Source organism: Notolepis coatsorum (genome assembly GCF_963971535.1).
Source record: "Notolepis coatsorum genome assembly, chromosome: 10".
Taxonomy (NCBI): Eukaryota; Metazoa; Chordata; class Actinopteri; order Aulopiformes; family Paralepididae; genus Notolepis; species Notolepis coatsorum.
Window position 1 is genome coordinate 63,164,337 of NC_140174.1, and position 20,327 is coordinate 63,184,663.

Consider the following 20,327-nt stretch of genomic DNA (forward strand, 5'->3'; position numbering starts at 1 on the left):
TCCAAATGACAATACTGACCAAATTCAGATTTCTTTTTCTCTTGTCCATTTATTTTGTTTGCTTTCTAATTTAAAATACATTTTGAAACCGTCTGTACACAGTAGGCTATGTGTGCTAGCAGAACTAGACTCCAGTCACGAGTCACAGTGCACATGTGCGGTGGTTTGTCCACCAAAAAAGCGCCAAAAGATCGAAAATAAACTAGCAGAGCCAGAACTGTTCAACTCCTCTGGAGCCACAGCCAGCAGAGAAGCCGGTTTACTTTAGCTTTTAAACCAGCTGCAGCCTGAGAACTGGAGTGTGAGGGGATGTAACACTAAAGATGGCGGCAATGACAAAGAATTGCTGCAAAATAAACATACATCTGTTGTTAAAAAAAATAATAATAATAATTTATTTTTTATTTTTTTTTATACTTATAACAATTCGATAATTATCGATATCGAGAAATAAAATAAAATTATCATATCGTTATCGCGATATGATTTTTTTCCATATCGCCCAGCCCTAATCATGTAGTTCCCCCAGCGCTTTGCCAGTATTCGCCTGTGGGGGAATATATACGGCGTTCATGATGACCGCGGTAAACTCCCGGGGGAGGTGGAACGGACGGCACAGGATTGAAAGATGTTCCTGGTCTGGTTTAAGTCAAGCTATGCTGAAAATTATCCGGCTAACTCAGTTAGCCAGGTACGGGGATTAGGGCCCTGGTCACAGGAGTCTTCAATAACATTTGGATGGTAATCCATTTTGTGAATACATTTGTTGAAACAACATCTTTGTTGGCAGCCGGCTCCTGCTATCTTAACGTTAGCAAGCTAAACGTGCATAGCGTGACTAACGTGCATAGCATTGACTCATTTCCTGATAACGTATGACGGTGACCCCTGCTCACCGCGACTCGTTGACTGTGTTGTGTCTGTGTGTTCGTCCGTGACTTTCGAATTATTGTATATTATATAAATATTGTGATATTCTGATTAGGGATGCTCGATATTGGCTTTTTTACCGATACCGATATTGTCCAACTCTTAATTTCCGATACCGATATCAACCGATACCGATATATGCAGGGTTTCCCCCCCAAAAAATGGAATAATTTCAGGTAATTAACATTACATATCTCTTGTTGTGGAATTAACACAACATTATGCATACTTCTGACAATAAATTTAATCAGAATTTGTTCTTACTTGCTTGCCTGGGTAAATAAAGGTTATAGAAATGTAAAAAGAAAATTAAAAAAAATTTGAAAACAGATACCGATATTTTCCGATATCACATTTTAATGCCGATATCGGCCGATAATATCGGTAGGCCGATAATATCGGACATCCCTAATTCTGATATATATATATATCACATTCTGAGGTTCGAACCCATTCATTAAGATTTGAGTGCCAACGTAACGAACGAAGGTCCGAACCTTGGAACGTTAGGGCTCAGCCCCAGTGTGTGTTTGTGTGCATAGTATTCACCTGTGAGGAGGGGATAGTGACTGAGTGGGTGATTCAAGCTCAGTGACGTCCAGACTCCAGTGTATGATTTGTGATACACATAAAGTATGACTTGCCTTAACTTATGTGCATGTCCATGGGGTTTGTGTGTTTACTGTAGGTGTGTGTGTACACGCATGTCTGTGTAGTTGTAGTGTGTGTGTGTACATGTGTCTGTGTAGTTGTAGTGTGTGTACGTTTTTGTGTAGTTGTAGTGTGTGCGTACGTTTCTGTGTAGTTGTAATGTGTGTGTTTGTGTAGTTGTAGTGTGTGTGTACATGTGTCTGTTTGATTGATTGATTGATTGATTGAAAACTTTATTAACATATTGCAGAATGGGTACAATACAGTACGGCTCAATACAAACAACTGCTAAGAGGATGCGGACCAGAAAAATACTTTCGTCTTGTTTACATAAGGGTCCTCCATCCACTGTGTAGTTGTAGTGTGTGCGTACGTGTGTGTGTGTCGCATTGAATAGGCCAATCCATGTGACTGCCCTCAACCGTCCCTTATCCAGATCATCAGATTGCCTGTGTGTGTGTGTGTGTGTGTGTGTGTGTGTGTGTGTGTGTGTGTGTGTGTGTGTGTGTGTGTGTGTGTGTGTGTGTGTGTGTGTGTGTGTGTGTGTGTGTGTGTGTGTGTGTGTGTGTGTGTGTGTGTGTGTGTGTGTGTGTGTGTGTGTGTGTGTGTGTGTGTGTGTGTGTGTGTGTGTGTGTGTGTGTGTGTGTGTGTGTGTGTGTCATGAAGGTACTGTATGTTGACATAGGTTTAAAACTCCATTTCACAACCAAATTAATGATGTGTGTGTGTGTCCAATTGTGTGTGAGTATTGACCAGGAATTACGTGTAACATTATATTGAATGTAAATGTTTGATCCTTGAAGGTATATTTCACTTTAGTAGAACTTGTCAAAATTCAGCAGTCTTGCCTCCATCTAAGGAGCGAATTAACAAAGGGATTGCACGGCTTTTTCTGACGTTATGCCTGTGCAAATACTGTAGCTCCGAAACACAGTTTGCTATTCACAAAGCAAGCGCAAAGTGTGAAAGGCGGTGTTAACTATGTTGCCATCAGCATTGCGTCTTTGTGCGTCTGTGCTATTTGCGGGTATTTAAATGAGGTAATATGGGCGGAACATGTGGCTCTTTCTATGCAAATTAGTTTTTTGGTAGACTTTCTTTGTGAAAGTGTATAGCGACCCCGTCGCTGTCGTCTGTGTCAACACCACCATTCCTCCCAGGTGTCAGGCTCCTCATTCACTTCCATTCATTTTGAGGACCAAGTCTAAATATTATACTTTAGACAACAGGGACAGTAGTGCCGCTAGCTTACTTGTAGATGTACATACACAGAGGTAAGACTGCTGAAACAAGTTCTACTAAAGTGAAATATCCCTTTAAGTAGGTACATCTAATGGCAAAATGTTTTTATACAACATTTGTTTTTAATGGAGGACTTACTTTTACCACAGTACTACTGTCAGAATATTTCTACTTTTGCTAATAGATGTGTCTACTTCTCTCTTCACTGCGTGTGTGTGTGTATTTGTTCCACCTCAAGAGCCAGTCAGTGGTGGTCGATGGGTGTGGCCAACAGCTCCAGCGCCTCACTTTATTGGACGGAGAGAGGCAGCGGCTCTCACTATTGGAGGACGAGAGGCAGAGGGTCGCCGCTCTTAGGCGGATGCAGATCGAATCAGAACAGTTCCGTTACTTTGAGGATCAGCTACGGCGTCAGGAATTAGCCAATCAGAGGGGAGAGGAGGTGGAGCAAAAGGCACGTAGAGACTGAGTAAACTTGGCCATCTGTGGTCACTGATTACATGTAATAGGACTCCAAGCATTTCATAAAAAAAAACATGGTAACTGTAAAATAATATGTATACTGCAATTAGATAACAGATACTTTTCAAGAAATAGGTGCTTACCTTTTGGATTGCTAAGAATGATGTATTATGGGAAAACTGTTTATATTGTGATATAAATGTGATATATTGTGATAGAAAGGAACATCATTTTTGAAATCTTGAAATCTTGAAATAATGGTTGATAGTAGTTGACAATGATGCAACACCATTCAAACACCATTCAGTTAAACCCTTGATTTAACTCCAGTACATAATCTATGAATTTTGGACGCAAAATAACCAAAAAGTAATAGGAAGTAGTCAGACTACGTTAGTGACGTACTAGTGTTTGTACTAGGGATGAGCCTGAATATGAATTTGGGAAAGCATGAACACAGATCTTTTTATTGCACAGATATTAATATTATTATTTGTTATTGATGCATTTTCAAAAGCCTAAGCTTTAAGCTTGTCTTGTATCATCATGAGTTATGCATGTGAATTTAATTTAAATATATTTATCACATGTGTGTGCGTGCCTTTGGAGACCTATTTCAGAACCAACCCGAGACACGGTGCGCTCCCCGTCTCTCCTCTCCTACGTTACTGCACCCTTCATATACACCAATTTCAGGAATATGATTTCTAGATATAATTTATCTGTAAAAAAAAATGTCATGGGTTGTCCTTGTTACTGGCAATGGATATGCTGAATAAAAACATGCATCGCAATGCTTTTGTTCTCCAGACACACACCATTTATTATTATATTATATTATTTTTTTTTTATCCACTTTTTCTCCCATTTTTCTATATTTTTCTCCCATCCCAATTTCGTATCATCCAATTCAACCCTCCCCTGTCACGGACGCTGTTTCTTGCCTCCCACAAGCCGGCTGCAATGTGGACTAAGTCATACATAGCACAAGTCCCCTCCGGTACTTGAGGTAACAGCAGTCGCATCTTTTCACCTGCGCAGCTCGATCTCTCAGTGGCGAGGAGTAACGCGTGGGAGGCTCACGCTGCCCCCGACACTTCCTGATTCTACTGCGCAGGCGCACCAACCGACCTGTAGGAGTCGCTGTCCACAACGCCCGATCCCCACCCATCAGTTTCCCACCCCCTAATACGGCCAATGTGTATTAGTATGAACGACCAGCTAAACTGAAAGCAAATGTGGAGCGCTGGGCTCGAACTGACAAGCCCAGCGTCTCCAGCATTTCGTGGCGAGTGCCTTGCCCACTACGCCACGTAGCCGCCTATTATATTATATTAATATTTCCACTACTCCAAATCAAGAAAACAATTATTAAGTATGTTTTGAGGTGGACATGTCAGTTTAATGATCAGACATAGAAAACTATGTTATTGTAACCAGGGTGTTATCCGCTCCTCCTTCCTCATGTAAACAGCCCACCCATTTTATATTTAGGCTATTTATCATTCTTATGTATGAATAATTCATTAGATGATAGACTTTAGAAACAAAATCTTGAACATGGGATAACAAATGTATGACATCTCTGCACACCCCTAGTTTGTACTACAGTTCTACTGTAGTTCAATCCCCTCCACCACAATTAAAATCTACCCAAATCAAAAGCCCTGGGTAGACAAATCCGTCCGTGAGGCTCTGAAAGTGCGCACATCAGCATACAACACCGGGCTGGTGACAGGCAACATGGAAGAACACAAGATGGCAAGATACAACGTCAGGAGAGCAGTAATAGAGGCAAAACGGCGTTACAGGGATAAAGTTGAACTTCAGTTTGAACAGGCTGACTCTAGAGGCATGTGGCAGGGCCTCAGAACAATGACAGATTACAAAGGCACCCCCCTCAAACTGAACAGTGACATCTCCTTAGCAAATGATCTCAATTCCTTCTATGCGAGGTTTGAGGCTGTGAATAACAACACCAGCCTACAAACCACGGCAATGGGGGGGGGGGGGTCTGCTGATGGAGACTCAGTGTTCAGGGTAACAGAGCATGAGGTGAGACGGATCTTTAAAAAAGTGAATATCAGGAAGGCAGCAGGACCGGACGGCATCCCCGGCCGCGTCCTAAAAGTCTGTGCCGACCAACTGGCCCCGGTATTCACTGACATCTTCAACCTGTCCTTGGAACAGGCTGTCATCCCCACCTGTCTGAAGAAGTCCACCATCATCCCTGTACCCAAAAAATCTACGCCCGCTTGCCTCAACGACTACCGCCCTGTAGCCCTCACCTCCATAGCCATGAAGTGCTTTGAGAAGCTAGTGAAGGGCTACATCTGTTCCTCCCTCCCCATCAACCTGGACCCTCTGCAATTTGCATATCGCCCCAACAGGTCCACGGAGGACGCCATAGCCCATGTGCTGCACACAGCAGCATCACACCTGGACAAGAGGCAGGGGAACTATGTGAGAATGCTGTTCATCGACTACAGCTCAGCATTCAATACCATAGTCCCCTCCAAACTCATAGCCAAGCTCAGGGACCTGGGCTTGAACTATGACCTCTGCCAGTGGGTCTTGGACTTCCTGACGGGCAGACCCCAGGTGGTAAGAGCAGGCAACTGCACCTCCTCATCCATCACGCTCAACATAGGGGCCCCCCAGGGCTGTGTTCTGAGCCCCCTCCTCTACTCCCTGTACACACATGACTGCGTAGCACAGCGGAACAACAACACCATCATCAAATTTGCTGATGACACAGTAGTGGTGGGCCTGATCTCTGCCAACGACGAAAGGGCCTACCTGGAAGAGGTAGAGAACCTGTCACAGTGGTGTCAGGAGAACTGCCTCTCCCTGAACGTCAGCAAAACAAAAGAGATGATTGTGGACTTCAGGAGGTCGGGGGTCAAGGACTACAGCCCCCTCAGCATCGACGGGGCACCGGTTGAGAGAGTGAACAGTTTCAAGTACCTCGGAGCCCACATATCCGAGGACTTGACATGGACCACACACATTGACAGTGTTGTGAAGAAGGCACGACAACGCCTCTACTTCCTCAGGCGCCTAAGGAAGTTCCAAGTCAGTCAGAAGATCCTTAGGAACTTCTACTCATGTACAATAGAGAGCATCCTGACCGGCAACATCACCTCCTGGTTTGGGAATAGCACTGCACAAGACCGTAGCAGACTACAAAGAGTGACACGTTCAGCCGAATGCACAATTGGAGGGGGGCTTCCCACCCTCTAGAACATTTACAACAAGCGGTGCAAGGGGAAGGCTAAGAGAATTATTAAGGACTCGAGCCACCCGAACAACTGCCTCTTTGAACTGCTGCGGTCAGGCAAGCGATACCGGAGTCTTAAGGCGAGCACAGAAAGACTCAGAAGAAGCTTCTATCCCCAGGCCATCAGGCTGCTAAACGAACAATAAACACTATGCAACAACCATCAAATGCACACAGCACACACACCCACACGCACACACTCACTCAAACAAACAACACACTGCAGCACCCACTCTCCACACTTTAGATCACACAAACACACTTTACACTTTATATTTATTGATAAAGGATTTGCACTACAACTCGTACACCTACTGTAAATTGTACCTAAATTGCACCTCATCCCATTTCTGCCTTGCACTATATAGTATTGTATATTAGTACACTGCACAGTATTGTATATTATATGGTAACTCAGTTACGTCTATTCTGCATCGAACATTGTACATATGTCTAAACTGAACACTGTGACCTCATTTTTTTTACTTCTAATTTTACTATGTTATTTTATTTCATACTTATCTTGTCTTGCACAGTCTCTGGAGCGTAACAGTAAGAAGCATTTTGTATAAAAGTATTCTGTACTTCTGTATGACAACTATTAAAGAAACTTGAAACTTGAACTTATTTTTGTGAAGGATATTTCAACATTGTACTTTTTCTAGCAGGCGGACCATAAAGTGCCTGAGGTGACGGACGGCTCATGTTTGTCCCACCAGCCAATCAGAAACCACGTACGACAGCAGGCGTCAGACCCCAACAGGAACAAGCCTCCGCCCCCTGTCAACAGATCTGCTGCTACGCTAGCTGGAGCTCACAGTGAGGACTCTCTCTCTGTCTCTGTCTCTCTGTCTCTGTCTCTTTCTTTCTCTCTTTCTATTGCATACACACACATACAAACACACATATAACCGCCACCCCAATACTCACGCACACGCACACACATTTGTGTATGATATGGAGCCTCTGTGCTTTGTTTTGGCAATGAAAGTGGTGATCATCTTCATCTGTAACATTTATATGCGTGTGTTTAGCCCAGCGCATAGAGGGCATTAGGAGAGTGGTGATTCCCAGAGACCTGACCTACCGCTTCCTCCTGCTGGCTGACTCCAACACCACCAGGGGCATCGAGACCTGTGGGATTCTGTGTGGAAAACTGGTGAGATAAACAACTAACTAAAACACTGACATTAAAGGGAAATTTCACTCTTTTGTATTTGTAGAAGTGTTGCTTTACTACAGAGGAAAACCAGCTCTGTACATGTTGTCACTCTCGCTCTGTCTCTGTCTGTCTCTCTACCCCCTCTCTCTATCTGCCTATTTCTCTCCCTCTCTTTCTCTCTCTGTATCTCTCTCTCTCCCTCCCTCCCTCTTTCTCTACCTCTTTCTCTCCCTCTCTCTGTATATCTCTCTCCCTCCCTCTCTCTCTCGCTCTCTCTCTCTCTCTCTCTCTCTCTCTCTCTCTCTCTCTCTCTCTCTCTCTCTCTCTCTCTCTCTCTCTCTCTCTCTCTCTCTCTCTCTCTCTCTCTCTCTCTCTCTCTCTCTCTCTCTCTCTCTCTCTCTCTCTCTCTACTCTAGACTCAGAATGAGTTTCTGCTGACTCATGTGGTCGTCCCTAAGCAGACAGCGGGTCCAGACTTCTGCGACATGGAGAACGTTGAGGAGCTATTCAGCTTCCAAGACCATCATAACCTGTTAACACTGGGCTGGATACATGTAAGAATAAATACACACCATCATCATAACCTGTTAACACTGGGCTGGATACATGTAAGAATAATTAAATTAGAGGTGGGCATAGATTATTTTTTTTAATCTAGATTAATCTATCTGCAATCCTGGATTTAATCTAGATTAATCTAGATTAAAATGACTCAAAAAAAAAGAAAAACCTGCCGAAGGCATTCAAAATATGTGTGTTCTACCCAAATAATGACCAGAAGTAAGTCCTTACTTTTTCTTTCCTCCTTCTGTTTCTCAGGCCAGGTGGCCCATTACACCATGAGCCCATCTCCCGTTTCCAAAATGCATTACAGACTGTTTGAAAAAGCTGTTTTGATATGATAATTGGTAATGAAATATCAAAATAATGTTCAATAAGATGTACTTGTGTTTAATAAGTTGTTTTATTCAGAAGTTAACACAAATAAATAATATTACCAGTACAGTACAGTATCTAGCACACTCTCAGGAGCAAAACAGAAAGAATCATTTCAAACTTGAACTATGTGACATGGCTTGAATCAACTGCTCCAGTGGAGTTGCTCAGTGGCCAATGGTGTCAACTGTGGTTGTACTGGGCAGCTCCCAGGTGTGAATGGAACTGTGTGAATGTGAAGCAGGGCGTTCCTGAAAAAGAGCATCTGTGCTCAGCGAACCTACCCTGGGTAAATAAAGGTAAAAAAAAAAAATGTAAATTTTTTTTTTTTTTTTTCTTTCTTTTTTTTGATTAATGCGTTAATTATATTATCGCGCGATACTAGTATAGCGTTAACGCAGCACGTTAACGCTGTTAACGGCCCATCTCTAAATTAAATATACACACAAATGGACGAGCACACACACAGACAGACAGACAGACAGACAGACAGACAGACAGACAGACAGACAGACAGACAGACAGACAGACATAATCACCACTATAAGCCACTTGGTAGCAGTGTTAATTTTGTCAACGAAAATTATGACTAAAGATGTTCGTCAACAAAGCTTTTTCCCCCGACGACAACGAGACGTGACGTCACATTAATGTTGATCATGTGACACTAACGTGACTAAATTATTTATGCATGATCGTTGACTACATCTGATGTTGGTATGAAAAGAAAGACACAGACGAGTACTACCACAGAGTGAGATGGACCCTACTACTAGTATAAGTTGTTAATGAATCCCTTTAGCGCTTGAAGTGCACTAAAACATCGTAATGACTTTTTATTTTTCATATAATGTTGGGTACATGCTCAGTAGAGTTAGAACGCTCCCAGTCTTAGGGGCTGTGATATTTTGTTACCACACTTTATGCACATAGAAGTGCGGTGCGGTGGCAGGTTTGCTAAGGTAATGTTGTTAGCCGAATGCTCTGATGGGGGCCGCCATTTTAAGTTTTAAGTTTAAAGTGACGTCAGCGATCTACGGTTGTACTCGACGGACAACAGGGAATGTGTGTGTGACGTGTGTGAAATTTGTACAGTAGGTCCCAGTGAGAATTGCAATCGGTGTGTACTGTGTATTTACACTATCCTAATGTTGCTTTGTTGGTTAAAAAAGCTATTTAAATCAGAATATGTTCCATTCCATGTCGGACTATTTCTGAATCTATTGACTATTTCAAGGAATGTTTGGTTACTATTGGGCTTCTAGCCTTCTACTGAACTTATTGTGAATCAGCTGATAGGGGATTTGGCTAGACTATACTTAATAAATAGAATTGCATTATTTACAATATAAAAATATAAAATGCCTTTTTTTCATTAGCGAAAACTAGACAAAAATCATCAGTTTTCTGCGACTAAATCTAGACAAAAACAAAAAAGACAAAATCGAGACTAACACTGACTAAGACTAAAATGCTCAGACATTTAGTTGACTAAAACTGACTAACCAAAAAATAAATGAAGATGACTAAATATGATGAAAAGAAAAAGGAGCACTTGACACATGACTAAGACTAAAACTAAAATGAAAATAGCTGCCAAAATTAACACTGCTTGGTAGTCATATCCAGGTTGTTGTGAGCAGATTGGGTCTGGATATAAAAGTTGCTCTCACACCACAACCTGAGGGGCCTTTTTCAGTGGAGTTGCATTGCAGGGAACAGCTTTGCTCAAAGTTGATTTCCTGTCAGCTATTGTAATAGAAAACACTGCAACAGGTACTAAACGTATTTGAATATTTATTTAATGTTTGAAATGCTGGGCTGGATACTTTGAAGGACACACACAGTACAGTACACACATTGTATGACAGACACACGCCTCACTGAGGTGGAGCTGACACTGTATAGTAACCTCCATGGTGCCATCTCTTCACCTTTATTTGCATAATCAAATATCGCCATGGCAACGCAACAGTAGTGTCTCATGTTTCATGGTTTATACATAGGACTGCCAATCATAGGGGGGAGACTAGAGAGAGAGAAAGAGAGAGATTAGGAGACGGAAGAGAGTGGGGGAGTCAGAGGGAGAGAGAGAGCGAGATGGAAAGAGATTTGGAGTCTCAACAAAAAGAGATTGGGAGAAAAAGAGTGGGAGGGAAAGAGAGAGGAGAGGCAAGGGGGTATGAGGGAACTGATTAAAAATGTGTTCCACCTAGTACTGTTTGGATGTAATTATAACCTCTCAGCTACTGTACTATTTTACAGGGAAACCATCACACACCTCGCCGACTACTCTACTTCAGTAGAAACCATCACACACCTCGCCGACTATTCTACTTAAGTAGAAACTATCACACACCTCGCCGACTATTCTACTTCAGTAGAAATCATCTACACACCTTGTCGACTATTCTACTTCAGTAGAAACCATCACACACCTCGCCGACTATTCTACTTCAGTAGAAATCATCTACACACCTTGTCGACTATTCTACTTCAGTAGAAACCATCACACACCTCACCGACTATTCTACTTCAGTAGAAACCATCACACACCTCGCCAACTACTTTACTTCAGTAGAAACCATCACACACCTCGCCGACTGTTCTACTTCAGTAGCTCTGTTGATGATGCGGGATCATCCCTATGTTCCCCGGGTCCTATGTTCCCCGGGTTCTATGTTCCCCGCTTTGATTGATTAATAGATTGAAAATGTTATACATTTTTATTTTATTAATTATTAATGTCCGCCTTGTTTCGAACGGTTAAGCTTAGGCCCTCTTTCGAACTGTTTAAGGTTAGAGTTTGGAATCAGGGCTGGTGGTCTAAAATTTTCAATCAATCAATCAATCAATCAAAGCGGGGAACATAGAACCCGGGGAACATAGGACCCGGGGAACATAGACATGCTCCCGATGATGCTATTTGTGTAGACAGAGTACCTCACGTTTTACACAAGAAAATAGGCTTGTGCCGAATCTCTAGGATGACGCGCTGCTGCTGCCACACAGGGCCTATTAACCTGTTAGCATGGCCGCTCTGCTGGACTGTGTTGTTGCTCCAACCTGTTAGCATGGCCGCTCTGCTGGACTGTGTTGTTGCTCCAACCTGTTAGCATGGCCGCTCTGCTGGACTGTGTTGTTGCTCCAACCTGTTTGCATGGCCGCTCTGCTGGACTGTGTTGTTGTTGCTCTAACATGGTCGCTCTGCTGGACTGTGTTGTTGCTCTAACATGGCCGCTCTGCTGGACTGTGTTGTTGCTCTAACATGGCCGCTCTGCTGGACTGTGTTCTTGCTCTAACATGGCCGCTCTGCTAGACTGTGTTGTTGCTCTAACATGGCCGCTCTGCTGGACTGTGTTGTTGCTCTAACATGGCCGCTCTGCTATTGAATTGAATTGAATTGAAAACTTTATTAACAGATTGCAGAATGGGTACAGTACAGCTCAATACATACAATTGTTAAGGGGATGCAGACCAGAGAAAGACTTTCGTCTTGTTTACATCAGGGTCCCCCATTTTCAATTCATCATAACATATGACATACACGACATACAGATAGACAGTACTGCTACATCTATACATTTATGAAATACCAGATTTGCAAATACATGCTAGACTGTGTTGTTGCTCTAACATGGCCGCTCTGCTGGACTGATTTCTTCTATACATTTTGTTTTTTAAAAGGCCCTTTACCAAATGGTTCCCTATTTGAGGGAAGACACATTTGTGTCACCGGAGAGGGGAAACTGTTTTTGCCATGGCTACTGAGTAGCAATCAGGCATGCGTTCTTCATGGGACGGGGTTGCACTCTGTGCAACCCCCAGATAAGTACTCGCTATTTGCATATCAATAGCGCCGGTCCTCAGGTGTGTTAAATACGTTCTCAGACACATTCACACCTAACTTGTTGTGAAGACATGTGTTACATTCCATTCGTAGAGGCAATTAGGCACTGTCTTTAGTCTGTGCTCAAGCGAGGGGACATTAAATGCGCATTCGTGGGAGCGCGCGCACGCGCCGGGAGCGCGCGTGCACGTGGTGCGTGCAACCACAGATGATTTCAATAACGCACCACTGGTAGCAATCACACGCATGCTGTGATTTTGTATGAAGCCACTTGTTGAGTGAAGAAAAGGTCTTCTCCAGTATGTGCAGCACAGACGGCAGGGAACTTGCATGCATGATCGTTCCCTCAATTCTTCCACACTTGCGTTTGCCTCTTGTGTGGGTTAGTGACATATTGTGTTTTCAAGCTTTTTCTGAGTCTCCACTCTCCAGTCATTGCTGCAACTATAGGAAAATAAATGGACTATTAACTCTTTGACAGCCACCAGGTTTCGCCATCTGCACTGTTTGGCGCCAGCGTTATTGACCATTTTAGCGATGTTTGCAGACCCATCGTGTGTTCTGTATTATAGCTATGGAGACAATAGTATGGCTCATTTTACAGGCATTGTTCATAGTCCATTACTGACTAATCAGTTAATTTCTACACACTGTAGTTTGTTATACGCTACACGCTAAACATCGCCCCATTTCCAAAATAATCCAGTCTTTTTCCATAGATTGCGAGATATGACACATTATATGCAATAAGCCCAAATCGTTCTGGTTGCTCGCCTGAAGCCCCAAATACTCCCAAACCAAAGGTATATACCATGTACATATGTGTCTTCACAAAATCATCAAGGGGGGGAAGGTCGTTTTAACTCAAAACTGTGATCGTTACCAAAAGCACGTTTTACATCCGGTAAACTACGACACTGTGATCGGTACAGAAGCATGTTTTACGTTGAAGAAAATACCAGCAGGTTACCTAAGATAGACCTTACCTCAGTCAGAAAGTACTCCAAAATGAATAAATCCCAGTTGATCTCATGGCGATCGCAATTACTCGTGTATATTGGGCATGGCTACCATACGGGAAATAATAGCTCTGATGCACCAAATCTTCCACGATTGCTATGTTGTGATCCACTCCTAGGCGGAAACAGCCGGAGTGGACCACAAGACAAGTGATATCCCCAGTTCCCAGGATTCGATCATCATTGCAATTCCAATGTAGGAAGATGAATCGGAGACACCTAGAGGGCTCTGGCTGACCGTATAGAACGCGGATCAAAGGAAAATATCAAAGGATCAAAACCAGAGTATACTTGGGACTCAACGGGTTTGGTCATCAGAGTTAATAGATCGTTCCTAGCTTTGTCTGTGGTTCATGCAGCTGTGGTCCCGTGAACAAAACCTTCTAATATACAATTAGAGAGAGAGAGAGAGAGAGAGAGCGAGAGCGAGAGAGAGAGAGCGCGCGCAGGGGATTTAAGCGGCAGTTAAAAAAAAAGTCTCTAGTCAAAACTAGCTTAGCATTGCAGATCAGGTCACCAGCGTCAGTGCATTCTCTGCAACATCTGGTAATTTAGCAGTTAGCTATTTGACTTAAAAAAATTGGAACATTAACCAAACATAAAATCCTTTGAAACGTAATTTTCAATACAGTACATACACATACAGTATCAAGGACAACATGACTGGTAAACGGGAAAGGGAAAGACCATTCGTTCCTCTTAATAGAAATAGAACCCATTTAGTTTATTTTCATACATCGGTGCCCACATTCATAAAAAAATTAAAACACTTATTTGTAAAGTACACTTAATCAAGTATTGACAACATTATAAACTGAAAGTGTCTGTCTGCTCCATCTGTGCTCACAGTGTCGCAGCACAGAGTAGCAGAGTAGATTTCACTTCACGTGACTGAGAGAAAGAGGCTCTAGACCAGCGGTTCTCAACAGGGGTGCCACGGCACCCTAGGGTGCCTCAGAGAGCTGCCAGGGGTGCCTTAAAATTTAATTTTTTTTTATTACAGAAAATTATCACTAAAGTGCTATCCGTTGCAGCTGCACTGTTTTCCATGAATATACCATATTTGGATAAGTTTGACCATTTCTCAAAATCTGAAAATCATTATTTAATAAAACACAGAAAAGGATCACCAAGTTACTCTGGATAAAAAAAAACTTTACAGACAACATTGAGCCAAAGCTTCCTGACACATCTCCATCCAAACTCTTGGAAGAACTCATTGAAATATCATCTGATACCACTTGGAGATCTCGTTTCAGAGTGTGGAGCTGAGTACCAAGTATCTCATGATGCAGCAGTTAAGGTGTTGATACCATTCAGCACCACATATCTGTGTGAAGCTGGCTTTTCATCCATGACAGCTCTGAAAACAAAATATAGGGCCAAGTTGAGCCTTGAGGATGACATGCGTGTTGCCTTGTCAAAGATCTCCCCACGTATTGACCGTATTATTAGCCAGCAGCAGCAGACCTCGCATTGAGCTAGAAATGTCCACTGAGTGAACGAGTGCTTATTTTCTGTATTTATTTATATTTTTTGAGAAATTGTAACTTGGTGATCCTTTTCTGTGAAATGGTCACACTTATCCAAATATGCTATTTTTATGGAGAACAGTGCAGCTGTAACAGATAGCACTTTAGTGATCCTTTTCTGTATTTAAAAAAAAAATACATGATTTTCAGTTTTTGAGAAATGGTCACACTTATCCAAATATGCTATTTTTATGGAAAAGAGTGCGAATATACAGTAGGAACTAGGTTAAAGTTGAAGAGCGAAAACGGGAAATGAATCAGACTTCAGAATGCACAGCGGTGGATGAGGAAAGCTTTTAATTTTTTTTTTACTAAACCGTCTCTCAAAGACTCTTCTGAATGGATTTTTATAAAATTTGGACCTGTACTACATACGACTTCAGGCTATGGAACTGCAGTGTTTTCCAGCTTATACCTCTATGCTGGAATACAGTGGAGGCTGCTGACCAAATTTTTAGGTGAAGCACAAATGATTATATTATATTATATATTAAATAATATTTTTAAAACATCCCCCACTGTGTGTCAGTGGTCAGTGGACACAGATGAAAACATATTAACATTAGGTGACAGCGGACCTGACCAGATGAAAACATATTAGGTGACAGCGCACCTGACCAGATGAAATCATATTAGGTGACAGCGCACCTGACCAGATGAAATCATATTAGGTGACAGCGCACCTGACCAGATCAAAACATATTAGGTGACAGCGCACCTGATCAGATCAAAACATTTTAGGTGACAGCGCACCTGACCAGATCAAAACATATTAGGTGAAGGTGACAAGGAAGCCACAGACTCATACCCCCCCGACACTCAACTAACCGCCTCGGACAGTCCTTCATACCAGTGGCCATCAGGCTCCACAACAGTGGGCAGCGACTGCTGCCAGACATCGACGTAGAACTAATAAGAACCCAAGTAGGACAATAACACTACCTTATGCATACTGCACCTTATGTGGATACTGTGATACTGTGAATAATGAATAATGTATATTTCAGTTAGTTAGATAGTAAATTATATTGACCTATTTGTTTACACTGCTTGTGTTGTTTTCACTACCTGTACCCCCCCCCCCCCTTCCCCCATGCTGCTATGATGCCTGAATTTCCCCAAGGGGATCAATAAAGGAATATCTTATCTTATCTTAAAAGGAAAGATGAAATTACCTACCTGGGTTCCATCCTATAGAGGCAAATCTTTCCTGTGACAAAATGGGATCCAATGTAATAAAACTAAGTCAACCAACAAACTAGATTCCTGTACCCTCTGGTAAACAAGAATACCTTGAAGACTCTAACAGGAGCACTCATTCAAGGGTACTACGACTATGCTTGCACCTCATGGTACCAAAGCACCTCAAAGGCAATAAAAACAAGATTACAAACATCACAAAACAAACTGGTCAGACTACTGCTTGACCTTACTCCTAAAACCCACCTCACCCCTGTCCACTTTGACAACCTAGGATGGCTTAGAGTAGACGACAGAGTACAGCAACTTGCAATGGGCCTGGTCTACAAGATACACTACACCACTAAGATACCCATGTGCATGTCGAAATACTTCCCAAAGGTCAGTGAATACCACGACCACAACACCAGAGGGAGTTCCACAAATCATGTTCAACCCAGATAAAATAATTTAAAAAGTAAAAAAAAAAAAAAAAAAAATCATAACTTAGAAATGAGATTGCATAGGTCTATGAATCGATATCGCGATTCTGTTTCGATTAATTGCCCAGTCCTACAGTGTGTACAGTAAGTTAGCTTGGTGATTATCATTGTGATGTAGGCTAAGCTGGCTAGCTACTGTTAGCATACAAGCACTGTAGCCTACTTACTTTTTCATCCACAACGTTTTTTCTGATCCAGATGCATAAGTCCACTTCTTCATGTTGCTCAGTTGCTGGTTTATACTTCGGTCCTAATGTTGGCGCAAAGTTTAATTTAGCCTGACTTGACTTGTTATAGCTGTACAGATTACTAACTACTAAACAACAACTTTCTCATAGTCTCAACTTTCACATAGTCAAAACGGGTCCAGCTGCATGTCCGGAGGATAGGTTTAGCTCGGGCCAATCTCAAGTTTCTCAAATTTCTTTATTAGTTGTCATACAGAAGTACAGAATACTTTTATACAAAATGCTTCTTTATGTTACATTTTGTATAAAAGTATTCTGTACTTCTGTATGACAACTAATAAAGAAACTTGAGAAACTTGAGATCGGCCCGAGCTAAACCTATCCTCCGGACATGCAGCTGGTCCCGTTTTGACTTTGCAATGCAGCAATCTCTGATTGGATTTGCAAGGCTGCCAATCATATTCAACCTCCGTGTATTGGATGTCAAGGGCTGTCAATCAATCAATCCTCCATTCAATGGCAAGAGTTTAACTGCACATACCGTGCTTAGATGAAGTTAATAGCCTATTTTGATTCGCTGTTATTTATTATTTATTTAACAATGGGTCACCTGTGAAGTTTTCTTCACGAATAATTACTGCAGGCAATACTGCAGTGCAGGCCTGCTCAGAGCTGTACATATTGGCCATTTTTGAAGAAAAAAAAATTCACTGGAATTCTTTTTAGAGGAAAACATTTATAATAAAATAATAATAATAATAATAATAATAATAATAATAATAATAATAATAATAATAATAATAATAATAATAATAATAATAAAAAAAAAATATATATATATATATAGTTTTTTATATATATATATATATATATATATATATATATATATATATATATATATATATATATATATATATATATAGGTAGGGCTGGGCGATATGACCAAAAACGTTATCGCGATAAAATGATAAAATTATTTTCATATAACTCGATATCAATAATTATCGTCGATATAATGTCTGTCAAGTTTAATTAACTTCTTATGCTGCTGCGAATGTCTCGAGTCGAGTTGATGTCGTCATCAGTCCGCGCACGTTAGCAGTTAGCCGACAAGCGGAGTATCTCATGACAATGTAATAAATATGACACTAAAATACTCTCTTCCGCCACAATATATTGAAACGACGTCCACTGTATACCCCACACTACTATAAATGTGGCCTCAGAATTCACGCCACACACATACTCGGCACGTAAATATATAAAACAGCGCCGTGCAAGCTAGTTATCCTAGCCAGCCTGTTGTTTCTAAACGGTGTATTCCATGACAATGTTTCAAGTTTCAAGTTTCTTTAATAGTTGTCATACAGAAGTACAGAATACTTTTATACAAAATGCTTCTTACTGTTACGCTCCAGAGACTGTGCAAGACAAGATAAGTATGAAATAAAATAACATAGTATAGCATGTAAATTAGAAGTAAAAAAATGAGGTCACAGTGTTCAGTATAGACATATGTACAATGTTCGATGCAGAGTAGACGTAACTGAGTTACCATATAATATACAATACTGTGTAGTGTACTAATATACAATACTATATAGTGCAAGGCAGAAATAGGATGAGGTGCAATTTAGGTACAATTTACAGTAGGTGTACGAGTTGTAGTGCAAATCCTTTATCAATAAATATAAAGTGTGTTTGTGTGATCTAAAGTGTGGAGAGTGGGTGCTGCAGTGTGTTGTTTGTTTAAGTGAGTGTGTGCGTGTGGGTGTGTGTGCTGTGTGCATTTGATGGTTGTTGCATAGTGTTTATTGTTCGTTTAGCAGCCTGATGGCCTGGGGATAGAAGCTTCTTCTGAGTCTTTCTGTGCTCGCCTTAAGACTCCGGTATCGCTTGCCTGACCGCAGCAGTTCAAAGAGGCAGTTGTTCGGGTGGCTCGAGTCCTTAATAATTCTCTTAGCCTTCCCCTTGCACCGCTTGTTGTAAATGTTCTGGAGGGTGGGAAGCCCCCCTCCAATTGTGCGTTCGGCTGAACGTGTCACTCTTTGTAGTCTGCTACGGTCTTGTGCAGTGCTATTCCCAAACCAGGAGGTGATGTTGCCAGTCAGGATGCTCTCTATTGTACATGAGTAGAAGTTCCTAAGGATCTTCTGACTGACTTGGAACTTCCTTAGGCGCCTGAGGAAGTAGAGGCGTTGTCGTGCCTTCTTCACAACACTGTCAATGTGTGTGGTCCATGTCAAATCCTCGGATATGTGGGCTCCGAGGTACTTGAAACTGTTCACTCTCTCAACCGGTGCCCCGTCGATGCTGAGGGGGCTGTAGTCCTTGACCCCCGACCTCCTGAAGTCCACAATCATTTCTTTTGTTTTGCTGACGTTCAGGGAGAGGCAGTTCTCCTGACACCACTGTGACAGGTTCTCTACCTCTTCCAGGTAAGCCCTTTCGTTGTTGGCAGAGATCAGGCCCACCACTACTGTGTCATCAGCAAATTTGATGATGGTGTTGTTGTTCCGCTGTGCTACGCAGTCATGTGTGTACAGGGAGTAGAGGAGGGGGCTCAGAACACAGCCCTGGGGGGCCCCTATGTTGAGCGTGATGGATGAGGAGGTGCAGTTGCCTGCTCTTACCACCTGGGGTCTGCCCGTCAGGAAGTCCAAGACCCACTGGCAGAGGTCATAGTTCAAGCCCAGGTCCCTGAGCTTGGCTATGAGTTTGGAGGGGACTATGGTATTGAATGCTGAGCTGTGCTAAATATGACACTAAAATACTCTCTTCCGCCACAATATATTGAAACGACGTCCACTGTATACCCCACACTACTATAAACGTGGCCTCAGAATTCACACCACACACATACTTGGTACGTAAATATATAAAACAGCGCCGTGCAAGCTAATTAGCCTAGCAAGCCTTGTTGTTGAGTGAGTCCTACCTCTGGGTCTCCTTCCGGGTCTCCTTCGCTCTCGGCCATCTCCTTCACTGATTGGTTGTTAGTGCGTGTGCTCATATCCAAGCTTGGAAAATCGATATATCGAAACTTTGCGACCACGTTTCATGTTTATTTCGAGGAATTAATTTATCGCCCAGCCCTATATATAGGTATATGTAAATTAATAATAATTATGAATTATGAGTGAATTTGTGTTTCACGTGTTGTCATAGAGAAACCTCCACTGCTGGAATATTGGAATATGGAATCTTGCAACCACTACAGAAAAATGTGAGTGTTCAAGTTCAACTCAAGTTCAGACCTCTGTTCACACACAAGAAGATGTGATGATGCAATCCAAACATACCATAGATATATTACATTGAACCATACTCGCACAACCAATAAACTGTGTGTGAGAAAGGGGAAACACTGCGATTGATGTGACCAATGGATCG

The 20,327-nt window shown here is 42.0% G+C and overlaps 1 protein-coding gene across 1 annotated transcript in view; it reads left to right on the forward strand.

The window, feature by feature from the left end:
* Positions 1 to 20,327, forward strand: part of stambpl1 (STAM binding protein-like 1) — a 113,686-nt gene that overhangs the window by 86,680 nt on the left and 6,679 nt on the right. Inside the window, exons 7-10 of the mRNA XM_084322749.1 lie at positions 3,062 to 3,277; positions 7,234 to 7,384; positions 7,600 to 7,724; positions 8,144 to 8,281. Coding sequence (XP_084178875.1) covers positions 3,062 to 3,277; positions 7,234 to 7,384; positions 7,600 to 7,724; positions 8,144 to 8,281 — 630 coding nt within the window. The remainder of the gene's footprint in view (positions 1 to 3,061; positions 3,278 to 7,233; positions 7,385 to 7,599; positions 7,725 to 8,143; positions 8,282 to 20,327) is intronic.